General features: G+C 38.0%; 1 protein-coding gene and 1 long non-coding RNA gene across 2 annotated transcripts; both read left to right on the forward strand.

Moving 5' to 3' along the window:
* The first annotated feature begins 610 nt into the window (after positions 1-610).
* Positions 611-4,754, forward strand: LOC310736124. The gene is made up of 3 exons (XR_014536462.1): positions 611-722; positions 3,209-3,254; positions 4,334-4,754. It is a non-coding gene; the product is annotated as an uncharacterized lncRNA (long non-coding RNA).
* A 3,379-nt stretch (positions 4,755-8,133) lies between these two features.
* s1pr1 (sphingosine-1-phosphate receptor 1) lies at positions 8,134-12,380 on the forward strand. Its single transcript, XM_083559347.1, has 3 exons — positions 8,134-8,281; positions 8,646-8,733; positions 9,400-12,380. Exon 3 carries the CDS (start codon positions 9,602-9,604, stop codon positions 10,706-10,708), a length of 1,107 nt encoding a protein of 368 aa, XP_083415473.1. The 5' UTR covers positions 8,134-8,281; positions 8,646-8,733; positions 9,400-9,601; the 3' UTR covers positions 10,709-12,380.
* Positions 12,381-12,641: the final 261 nt, after the last annotated feature.

Below are 12,641 nucleotides of genomic sequence, written 5' to 3' on the forward strand. Positions count from 1 at the left end.
TCTCTCTCTCTCTCTCTCTCTCCTTAGAAAGATTTCCTTGCTCAGTCAATGAGTCAGTCCACCTGATTTACCGCTGTATGAAGGTCTGTGTGGACTTGATAAAGAGCACATTGAGTGTTAGTGTGTGTGTGTGTGTGTGTGTGTGTGTGTGTGTGTGTGTGTGTGTGTGTGTGTGTGTGTGTGTATTTTTGGGCGTGTGCATGTTCACACACTTCTTGTAATTTTCCCGAGCTCATGTTGCCCAGGAATACTTTACAAGTCTGGTCCATGTTAGCAAGATTTGTATAACCTGTGAGGAAGTGCTTCTTTCTCACACTTTCTTTTTCACTCCCTCTCTCTCTCTCTCTCTCTCTCTCTTTCTCTCTCTCTCTCTCTCTCTCTCTCTCTCTCTCTCTCTCTCTCTCTTTCTCTCTCACTTTCTCTCTCTCTCTCTCTCTCTCTCTCTCTCTCTCTCTCTCTCTCTCTCTCTTTCTCTCTCTCTTCTTTCTTTTTGATCACCAGGTGAGGACCTGCATCGGAATTCCAAGTGAGGATTATGAACTAATGTGTGTATAAAAAGCTCTTTGTTTGTATAAAAAAGACCCTTTCTATTTGTTTCAGTATTTAAATTTTTTTATGTCATTAGAAGTCATTAGATGCTTTTACCAGTCTATATTAATATTTATCAAATATTGGGTTCATCCAGGTTCTACAGTTTTTTCCTACCACTATAAACCATGCAGGTAGGTGGACTAGTTCCACTAAATTTCCTTCAGATGTAATTGAATGTGTGTCAAGTCAAGTCAAGTCAAGTCAAGTCAAGTCAAGTCAAGTTTATTTCTATAGTGCTTTTCACAACGGACATTATCTCAAAGCAGCTTTACAGAACTTAAGAGTAAAGGTGAATGTTGTGCATTTATCCCTGATGAGCAGCCATGGCCACTGCGGCAGGGATAAACTCCCTTAGATGTTATGAGGAAGAAACCTTGAGAGGAACCAGACGTGTGTGTGTGTGTGTGTGTGTGTGTGTGTGTGTGTGTGTGTGTGTGTGTGTGTGTGTGTGTGTGTGTGTGTGTGTGTGTGTGTGTGTTGTGTTGATTGTGGGAGGTTTAACTGCCATTCCAGGTTTATTTTCCCTCACACCCAGTATTCATACTTTCGACCTTGGATTCACCAATGGTCCCAATCAAAGTGAAAGATTATTACCATCACAGAGGTTATTCTTAAATACCAAAATAACTCAAATAATAACTAAAACTATAATTTAAGGCACTGGTCATAAAAAATAAAACTGAAACTCAAGTGATACATTTCAATCTTCTACAGAATTTTTCACTTGCAAAAATAGATTAAAAGGGGCTGCTGAGAATTACACCATTTAAAAGGAAAAAAGTCATTGTGAATTTAATGGCTGCAACACGTCTTAAAAAAGTTGTGACAGGCTCATGTTTACCACTGTATAGCATCATGTCTTCTGTCTGTATACATCTGGGAACTGAGGAGACCAGTTGCTGAATTTTGGGAGAGGAATCTTGTCCTATATGTGTCTAAAACCTGTTTATACTGTATAGTATTGATGGAGCCTATCCAAAGTTTCAAGCTGCCTATTCCACAGGCAATAATGCACTCGCATACCATCAAAGATGAGGCTTTTTATACTAAGTGCTGATAACAAGCCAGATGGTCCTGCTTCTCTTTAGTCCGGAGGATGTTTTCACAATTTCAATAAATTAAACCACAGAACAGTTTTAACTTTGCCTCATTCAATTTTAAAAAAAGATTTGGCAGAAAAGCCCAGAAAGGATAGTTATAATACATCATTCTGTAAAAGACAATGTCTATATTGTGGAAAAATTTAAAAATAATGTTCCTCATAATAAAATTGTAAAACAGCTGAATATGTCATTATTTACAGTGCATACTATAATCAAAATTTGACAAGAATCTGAAGAAATTTCTGTACACAAATCAATATTGGATGCCAAGTTTGTGGATGACATGGCAAAATACACATTTACTTTACTATATATATATATAAGTTTAGACACACCTTCTCATTCAAAGAGTTTTCTTTATTTTTTCATGACTATGAAAATTGTAGATTCACACTGAAGGCATCAAAACTATGAATTATCACATGTGGAATTATATACATAACAAAAAAGTGTGAAACAACTGAAAATATGTCATATTGTAGGTTCTTCAAAGTAGCCACCTTTTGCTTAGATCACTGCTTTGCACACTCTTGGCATTCTCTTGATGCCTACTTTACCTACAATATGACATATTTTAGCAAGGCCCTTAACCCTCTATGCTCCGGGGGTCCCTTATGAGGGAACCTGCTTATGAGGGATCCTGCTTAGACTGCTGCCCCCGCGACCCGAATTACGGATAAGCGGGAGATGATGATGTTCTTCATAATAAAATTGTAAAACAGTTGAATATCTTATTATTTACAGTACATACTATATATATGTTCTATTGATCTACTTTTTTGGAATCGCGGAGATACATGAGATGACTAATGGTGTTTCCACTAAAGAAACATGAAGATGAATTTTTCTCCATTTGAACAGGTGATCATTAGTGTACTGATTATAACCGCAACAATTATGAAATTATTGAATAATGAATGTATATTCTGTGAGTCTGGTTCCTCTCAAGGCTTCTTTTTCATAGAGTCTAAGGGAGTTTTACCTCACCACCATGACCACTAGCTCACCTATTAAAAATAAAAGTATTAGGATATTTTTATGAAATTAAATGCATATTTGTGAGTTAGTTATTTCTTTTAAGCTGCTTTGAGACAATGTCTATTGTTAAAAGTGCTATACAAATAAACCGTTTTACTTTTTTTTTTACCGATTTCGGATCTCACTAATTAACGTGAGACTTTTGTGTAAATGCTTTTGGCAGCATTTTTTCCATAACAGGCGGATTTAATGGACTCAGGTCGTGTGAGCATTGCTCGAAGGAGGGAGTGCTGACAGGAAACACATGGCATAGTGGAGTAAAGTCTGGGAAAAGGAGTGTGTATGAGAGAGAGAGAGGGAGAGAGAGAGAGAGAGAGAGAGAGAGAGAGAGAGAGAGAGAGAGAGAGAAAGAGAGAAAGAAAAAGAGAAAGAGAAAGAAAGAGAAGAAATGCCGTCTGAACCTACGATAAGAAGAAATTACCTCACATTGTGTAACTGGCCACGTCATGTTTTGTTCGGTGCTTGTATTTTTCCAGGGATGTGAATGAAGACAGGAACAGTCACAGCAAGGACATGGAAAGGGTAAACATCATGTTGCCCCTTCTGTGTCTTCCTGTATTCTTTTTCTGCCTTTCGATCTCTCAGACTCCTGACCCAGGCATGTAATTGAAGCCAGGGGGTCTTTATAAAAAAAATAAAATAAATAAAAAAAAAGGGGGGGGGGTCTTTTTTCCCAATTTCTCTTCCTATTCTGTTCACCCGATGTGCTTTCACACCATTAAAGTGCCCACTCAGCAGGAGGTAAAGCCTGAATCCTTAAAAAAATATATTGTTCAGCTGCTCAAAGTCGCACATGGAGGTCTGGAGCCGTGACCCATAACCTCTGTGACTTTAACCTCAAAACATGGCTTCAGATAAAGGAAGAGCTCTCTGTGTGCTGCACCTAAAAAAAAACAAGTTTATTCCAATAATTTATCCAATATGTTTTAAATTAATTAAATGTAATATTAGCTTATGCCCGGTCTACTTATCCAGCTTGCATGTGCAAAATAAAATATTAATATTAATTATTAATTAATAATTTGATTTTGAATATTTATTTGGAAAAATTGTAATCGAAACTGTTAAAATCAAATCAAATCCATGCCAATTTTTATATCTCTTTCTCTTAGTTATTTGTATAGCACTTTTATCAACGGACATTGTCCTAAAGCAGCTTTAAAGAAATTTATAAATCATGAATATACATTTTAGCGTCATCAATTTGTCTGAATAACTTTATCCCTAATGAGCGAGCCACTGGTGACATTGGAAAAACTTTTTGGCCTTTAAACCTGAGGAACCAAATATTAAAAAGGAACCATCCACATCACCAAAATTAGATTTCCATCATTGTTAAGGTTATGAACAGTTCATGTTCATAGCAACTGTAGTCCTGAAGCAATCAATTTACTTTAAACATGAACTTGAGGGATGAAAAACAGGACTTGAAACAAACTTGCTGGCTGTTGCTGAATCGAGGGAGGATGAACAGGGAAGGGAAAATGTGGCTGACAATTTGTTGCTAATTAAAGAGAGGGTTTGAAATGAAAAGGTTATAACAAAAGGACCACTAAATATAGAGACCACATGTTTTTGTTTTGTTTGTTCCTGCTTTAAAGAATTTTCTGATGAGATTGGATGGACAAAACCCTCCAGAGTTGAACACACGACCACAGTCCAACTGAGACTCATTTCTAGACCGAATGGAAAAAGATGAAGACAAAAGCTCAGTCATCATTCATCATCCTGCAGTTTTCTCCAGGGGACAGTTTCAAAAATTGATAGTTTGGGGTTTAGATTTAATTGGTGTAATGGAAGAGCACACTGTAGATACACAACCTGAATTATGGTGGCTATAAATTAGGTTTCCAGACCTTATCTAAAAAATAAATTAAAGTGAATCTAACATTGTTTCCAATAGTGTTTAATGTAAAAATGTTGGGTACATATTTTTCTTTAACTATTTTCCATGATACTCTGGCAATACTGTAAATGCATATGATCATGCAAGTAAAGCGTACTGAATTAAAATGAAGGAAATTGAATTGAATTAATTTAAGTTTGGTTGCAGACATTTTTTTCCCTCCACCCACATATGGAGTTTGACAAACATATTTGAGTATTTAATTATTAATATTATTGAAATTATTGGTTTTATTTGCCGGATATGTGCACCATGGCAGATTTTTTCATTGTTTAATTTATCAGTTAAACAATTGATTAGTGATGATTTTTCAGTGGCGTATTTTTTTTTATATATGCGAGTTTAAAAAAAAACGATTTTTTATAAAAATGGCGTGTGTTAATAAAATGTTATATATAATATATATATAACATTTTTGCCATTGTTTTAGCTTTTTATAATTATTTTGAATTCATCCCAGACCTCAAAATGTAAAAATTCCAAAGATTTCATAAATGCAGTTTGAACATATGAGCCACAAAATCAATTCAATTCAAATCATTTTTATTTGTATAAAGCTTTGAACAATGGACTCAAAGCATACAGAGATAAAGCAGATATAAAGTTGTATAAAATAATTTAAAATTGTAAGTTTATCCCTGAGTGAGCCAGTGGTGAAGGTGGCAAGAAAAAAATCTCCCAAATATAGTCTGAAGAAGAAGCTCTAAGAGGAACCAGGTAAAATGGAAACCCGTCTTCATCTGGGTGCCACCAAATCTCCATTCATTATAGTTTCATCATTGATGAGGTGTACTGTTCAGTGATGGGTGCTTAATGAAGTTCCTGTTGTATTTTTTTGCAGACATGGGATAACCTGAATTAATCCAAAAGCACAGGATTATCCTTATTGCAAACAAAACCAATCATCATAATCAGTCGAGTCAACCGTGAAGATGTGCCCTAGGGTGTTATCTCTAATATAACCCACACCACCGTGCATCCCGACCCCCCCTGTGCACAAACAACACTTCTTATCTAGCAGGCTCCTGCGACTCACAGTGGTGTATCTGCCCTTGGCATGAAGAGGTAATCAGGATTGCGAGAGCATTTGTGATTAATGTGAAGAAAGTGGCCTGGGTGGGTGAGGGTAGGTGGAGTAGACATGTAGACCCACCCCAGACCTCAGGCTTTTTCGGACTTGGGAGTCCCCTCGCAGCTGGTGCATTCCCAGAGGAAGAGGAAGGAACAAAAGGATTACCATTAAAGGAAAATTCCAGTGTTTTCCTGAAACGATTGTTTTCCCAGTGCCAAGAAAACATGGCCTCCTTCCACCAGTTCAAATATGTTTTAAAAATGTCTTTCATTTAGGTATTCAATAGAAAACAATGTTTCATGCATTTAAATATACGAACAAGTATATAGTGTCACATACATTGTGCTTTATATATTAAATATGGTGATAAATAATGGGAAAATTTGTAAACAAAGTCTGCTGTCAATTGCATTTATTTATTCAGAGCTCTTTTTTCAGGCCACTCCAGTTCTTCCACACCGACCTTGCCCAACGATGTCGTTAATAACCTTTGATTTATACAGAATTGCATTGTCATGCTGGAACATGTTTGGGTTTGGCCTTTTACTTTCACAAAGACATTCGAGACAATTGTTTTGCTCCAACTTTTTGGCAACAGTTTGGAAATGAACCGCAACTGATGATGCGAAAGTGGTGATCGAGTAATTAAATATCTTTAAATATATAATTAACATCATGGGATCATAAATTTCTTTGCTAACAAATTTCGTTCTGAACCAGATCCATGCGAATCTCCACACCTCATTATGTACTACTGCTTTAACACCTATTGTATTTCTACAGGAATGCAAATCTATACGTTCCCATTTGTATGTACTGCAATGGCAAAGACAACTCTTCTGTTTCTGCTATACACTAAAGACATATTTTGTTTGACCCCCCCCCACACACACACACACACACACACACACACACACACATTTTTTATATGAAAAATCTTTGAACATGTGACTGACAGAAGTTTATTGTTGCCCTGTTAGACTGATTGTTTAAATAATTAATAGCTTTGAATGTCTACTCTTGGTTTGAGCGCTGGGGTTCACCTGTGATGGCTGTATTTGTTCTTCAAAAAAGATAACCCAACCTAATGCCCAGAGAGAGAGAGAGAGAGCTGTCTATGGGGGAAAAAAAGCCAAGTCAGCTGAAGCTGAAAACGGAGAGAAAATTTAACCATAACCAAAACCGATACAACAATTTAGAATGTCCTGAAACAGAAATACGCCACTGGTGTACTAACAATCAGACATCTTAGAGGTCGACTAAGGAAACAAAAGCAGGGGATGACAAAGATTATGAATTCTGAATTCCAAAAACAACAGTTAATGACATCACTAAGGGGAAAAAGTATCTCAATACATGACCCAACACAGGATGCAAACCACTTATCATTCCAAGGTCAGATTGGACATACATCAGAATCAAAATCAGAATCAGGTTTATTGACCAAGTGTGTTGACACACACACAAGGAATCTGGTTCCAGCTGTTAGTGAATCTTAAAGTACAGACATAAATAAAAACTATACATTCAGCCTGGACTATACAAAACAAAACAGACAAGACAAGACAAAAACAGACTATACAAGACAATACAGACAATGTGAGACAGTATAGACAAGGGGTCACCAACATGGTGGCCGTGGGCACCAGGTAGCCCGCAAGGACCACATGAGTAGCCCGCGGGCCTTTTCTAAAAATAGCTGTTTCCTACTTTGTTAAATCATTGTTGATAATTATTATAAGAAATCATTAACATGATCAGTGTCTTCACATAGATGAATATCATTAATTATTAATAATAACATATAATAAAAAGTAAATTGAGCAAATTAGTTATTTTAGATCAAACTGAAAACTGTGTGTATCAAACTGGTAGCCCTTCACATTAATTAATAGATATAAAGCAGGGAATATAATTATGGTCAGTTGTTAACATCACCACAATACAGGTGGAGTAGATCTTTTGGATCATATGATCTCACTGTACAGTATTGGTACTCCAAAGTAGCCAGTGCATGTTTTTTTTTTTATTAATTTGGCGCTTGTAAATTCATGCGTTGAGTGTGTTCAGGTTTGTGAGTGATATGACACTTTAGTTCCATCATACTGCATAAAGTCACTCGATTGTTCATAATATGACCCGTCATTGGTCACCAATTACTCACACAGCCTCCTTTTCATTGTATACTTATACTGCCAATGTAGAACTGTAGGCTGTAGGGAGGGAAGACACGCATGTCACTTCAGGACTTTTTTACTTAATAATTGTCCATGTCTTAATACATTTAAATAAATATGATCTGTGCTTGTAGTACTGTATTAGTTAAACACTTCCTTCTATGAGCACCTGAGTGTGTGTGTGTGTGTGTGTGTGTGTGTGTGTGTGTGTGTGTGTGGGTGTGTGTGTGTGTGTGGGTGTGTGTGTGTGGTATATAGTTCAGAGATACGGTTCGATGTCCTGAGTTGATGTGTGTGTCTCCATCCCTTTATTCCTTTTCATTCGTATCTGAATTGGTGTTTGGTATCTGCATTATAACCTCTGCACACTACAGGGAATAACAGTACGCGTGTTGTAAGAATTTAGGGTTTGATGCGTGACTATAGGTGAATTTCTTGTATGTTTTTTGCATGTAGGCCTGAGTATGATAAGGTATTTACATTCGGTATTACCATGAAAGCATGTTGCCAGGGTGCATTGTGTAAGTATGGGTATATATTTGGTTTCAAATTCTTTTACACTTCTGTTTGTCATCTTTTTCAGATTCATAATTGCATTATTATTTATTAAGATTAAGATTTGTGTGTGTGTGTGTGTGTGTGTGTGTGTGTGTGTGTGTGTGTGCGTGTGTGTGTGTGTGTGTGTGTGTTTGTTTGCGTGTGTGTGCGTGTGTGTGTGTGTGCGTGTGTGTGTGTGTGTGTGTGTGTGACTAAAGCAGGCGGGGCTTTAGTGAGGCGTTTTGCAGTCAGTTGAGCAAACTCTCAATCCAGCGTGAGACGGGGAACTGCACTGCATTCAGTCTGCAGGTAAAAAAAACGATTTCTTCTGCTTTAAAAACGAATCGGTTTTAAAGGTTTCTCAGGTACAGTGACTCTCTGTGTTTAAACACATTTAATGCATTTTTGATAGCATTTCAACTTTCACGTTGTTTCACTTAAAGAGAAAAAAATAATAATAAAAAAAAAAATCACCACTCTAGTTTTCACTATAGTTTTAATTCACCTGCATGGGATTGATTTTTTTATTATTATTTATTAAAGAAATACCATGGGGAAAAAAAGGAGAAACTTATTTCATTGTAAACCAGTTTGCAATCCAAATGCAGTAAATAGGAATTCTTTAGATTGATTGAGGTTTACAGAAAAGAGTGGACAAAACGAAAGTTCAAATAAATATATTAAAATACCATTAAAATTTTTTTTAATAAATATCCAACATCTGGATGAACATTTAGCAGATGTTTTTATTTCTATACTATAATCAGGGATGATTTGTTGCATGATTTGCATTGATCTGTCTTTTATTTCTCTCTTTTTTTGGAGTTAAATAGTTGTTAGAGCTTTTTTTTTTCTTATGGTGATGGTTTTTCCCCCAAAAATGAATCCAAATCTGTTCACACAAACTGCTTAATGAAGTGAAGCTATTTAAGTATTCTACAGTGTATTCATTTTTTGTTTCTTTCCTCTTTTCAGCCTTTTCCATGATGCCGTTGTTGGATTTGAAAGCTCCATTCCCAGTAATCCATGCTAAGGATTTTTACCTGACTTAAGAAGCACTTCATGGCATTACATCATAAAAAATTCGGATACTGAGCTACACTAGTACTCCAGAGCCCCTTAGTGGACCAGAGGGTGGATTGCACTGGTGGGAAACATTGAGCCAGAGACCAGGACCATGGCTAATTCGGTGAACTCGAATCTTATAGCAAAGCACTACAATTTTACTGGAAAATTCCGTACGGTAGAAGAGTTTCCCGGACTCAAGGTTGACTCTCTGCTGTTTATCATTGTGTGCTGCTTCATCATTTTAGAGAACGTGTTGGTGCTTCTCACCATTTGGCGGACCAAAAAGTTCCACAAGCCTATGTACTATTTTATTGGGAACTTGGCACTTTCGGACTTGCTGGCTGGAGTTGCATACACAGCCAACATCCTGCTCTCGGGAGCTAATACAAATAAACTGAGTCCCACGCAGTGGTTCTTCCGCGAGGGGAGCATGTTTGTAGCGCTGGCTGCTTCGGTCTTCAGCCTCTTGGCCATCGCAATCGAGCGGCACCTTACTATGCTCAAGATGAAGCTTCACAACAGTGGAAACACGTGCCGTGTCTTCATGCTTATCAGCACCGTCTGGTTGATTGCAGCCATCCTTGGTGGCTTACCCGTTATGGGCTGGAACTGTATCGACAGCATGAAGAATTGCTCAACCGTGCTTCCACTCTACCACAAGACCTACATATTGTTCTGCACCACCGTGTTCAGCGTGATCCTCATGGCCATCGTGGTGCTCTACGCCCGGATTTACGCCCTGGTCCGCACGCGTAGCCGCAACCTCGTCTTCCGCAAGGTCTCGAATGGCCGCGGGAGTGGGAACAAGAGCTCGGAGAAGTCCATGGCCCTTCTCAAGACAGTCATCATTGTCCTAAGCTGCTTTATTGCCTGCTGGGCACCACTGTTCATCTTGCTCCTTCTGGACGTAGCCTGCGAGATCCGCAGCTGTGATGTCCTCTACAAAGCCGAGTGGTTCCTCGCTCTGGCCGTGCTGAACTCGGCAATGAACCCTCTCATCTATACGCTTACCAGCAACGAGATGCGCAGGGCTTTCCTCAAGATGCTGCTGTGCAGCGCGTGTACTCAGCCCGCTGGAAAGTTCTCCAGACCCATTATTGGGGCAGAGTTCAGCCGGAGCAAATCAGACAATTCGTCGCATCCCAACAAGGAAGAGCCTGAGTACTCACCCAGGGAGACGGTCGTGTCCTCCGGGAATATCGCATCCTCGTCGTAAGAAAAAGGGCCTGTGGACATTTTCTTGCCTTTTTTTAAATAGTGAATGTATGCGTAAGCGTGTGGAGATTCCACTGGACACCTAAGCGAGAAAGTTGGTTTAATCCTCACCGCTTTTGTTCCGTATGTCAGAATAGAGCTTTGTTTTTTGTTTTTGTTTTTTTATCTGACTAATACCCTCGTGTACAACAGTGTTAACGGATCATACAGACTTTCGATTAAGGTCAGGCCAGGACACAGTGGGACAACGAACCAGAGAAGTTTTGGGGTCATTTTGGTTCCTCAGATGGTTCCTTACCCACATGCTGTGAAACTGTGCTGTAGGTATTGATTTTAATTATGGTTCACGACATGCACAAAGTTTGAACATCCACAAATGGGTGTGAGCGCATGGAGTCTTGTCTGATACGGTTTTTAGATCGGAGCCGGATTACTAAAAACAAAAACTATCTAGAAAAGCTTTCATGTGTAAATTGGCCTGGATTATAGTGTGCAGTACAGTGTGTTTGGATTTAAGGTTGTATTAACATTCAACATTACAACAGTTTTTAAGACATTTTAACTGGGAGAAACAGACTGCAACAAGAAAAAAAAAATATATATATATATTTTTTTTTTTTACCCTGAACTGCAAAAAATATGAAAGAAGTTCAAGACTCTTGAAGGTCGATGCACCACTGAAACGTCTTCCTCCGATTGCAGAAATGCACTTACCAACCTGAGCTCTGTAAACCTATTAATCAGTATTACCCACTGTGTGTGTGTGTGTGTGTGTGTGTGTGTGTGTGTGTGTGTGTGTGTGTGTGTGTGTGTGTGTGTGTGTTTTACCACATGGAAACGTTCTAATTTTAAGGAACGTTTAGAATAGCACTTGTTGTATAAGTGCTCTTTAAGAGCCATCTTAGGCCTTTTACTGACTCATTATAATGCATATTTGTTTATGGGGCTTGTTTTTTCACACACATCATCATATCATGCGTTAAAGTTCCGAATAACAGAAAGAAACAGGGTGAAAATGGACTTGAAGAAATACAGTAAAAAGCAAAACAAAACAACAAAAAAAACGAACAAACCATAAAAGGTACTCATGTTTCTTCGACCTAACATCATGCTTATAGTGAAACTTCTACTTTTCTGATCGAGAATGTATTTAATTTTCCTAAATGTCCGAATCCACCGTTCATCCGTCAGCTGTAGAAATTCCGTTAGCGTGTAAAATAGTTCGCTAGTATTAATTTATCTTGAATAAACTCGTAACCTGAATGAGGGTTGAATTCCAATGTGGTATTAATGTGTCATGAATTTAAGGTATTTTTTTTATACCACTCTAATATTTTTGTATTTTTGGGGGTTTGTTGTGTCCTTGCTAGTTAATGCATGCGCGCAAATTTGCTTCGCGTTAGCGAACTAGCGTCATTCCGATGAGTGGAAATGAGGAAGGAGGGGTCTGGGGTTACAAATAAACCGTTCATCACAGACAAACCATCATCATCTTCTTAATTGTTACAACATATGTACTGAATATATAGTATATGGGTCCAAATGTGTCACTTAGCGATCCAGATTCAGGTCAGTCACAAGCCTGATTTATTCCTGTGGGGTTTCTTTTGCACATTGTAACACCTGTGTCTGTGTTTTGTTAGCTTGTCAATAAATATTTGCTGTAAAAAAAATTCTTTGGGAGTTTGTGATTTGTAAATGGCACGAATATTTCTTATGCATGCCCTGTTATTTTCAAAAGCAAGGTTAAGGTGTTGGACTTCTGATCAGAATGTCATGAATTCAAATCCGAAAATCACTATTATGCCCATGCTGGGCCCCTGAGTAAGGCCCTTCACCCCTGACCCACTCAGGGTATCAATGGGATAACTTGCACTGGATAAGGGTGTTGTCTTATTGGCATAAATGTGAAAGACTTAAAAACATGGTGTCGC

Source organism: Silurus aristotelis, assembly GCF_946808225.1.
Source record: "Silurus aristotelis genome assembly, chromosome: 13".
In the NCBI taxonomy this organism is placed as follows: domain Eukaryota; kingdom Metazoa; phylum Chordata; class Actinopteri; order Siluriformes; family Siluridae; genus Silurus; species Silurus aristotelis.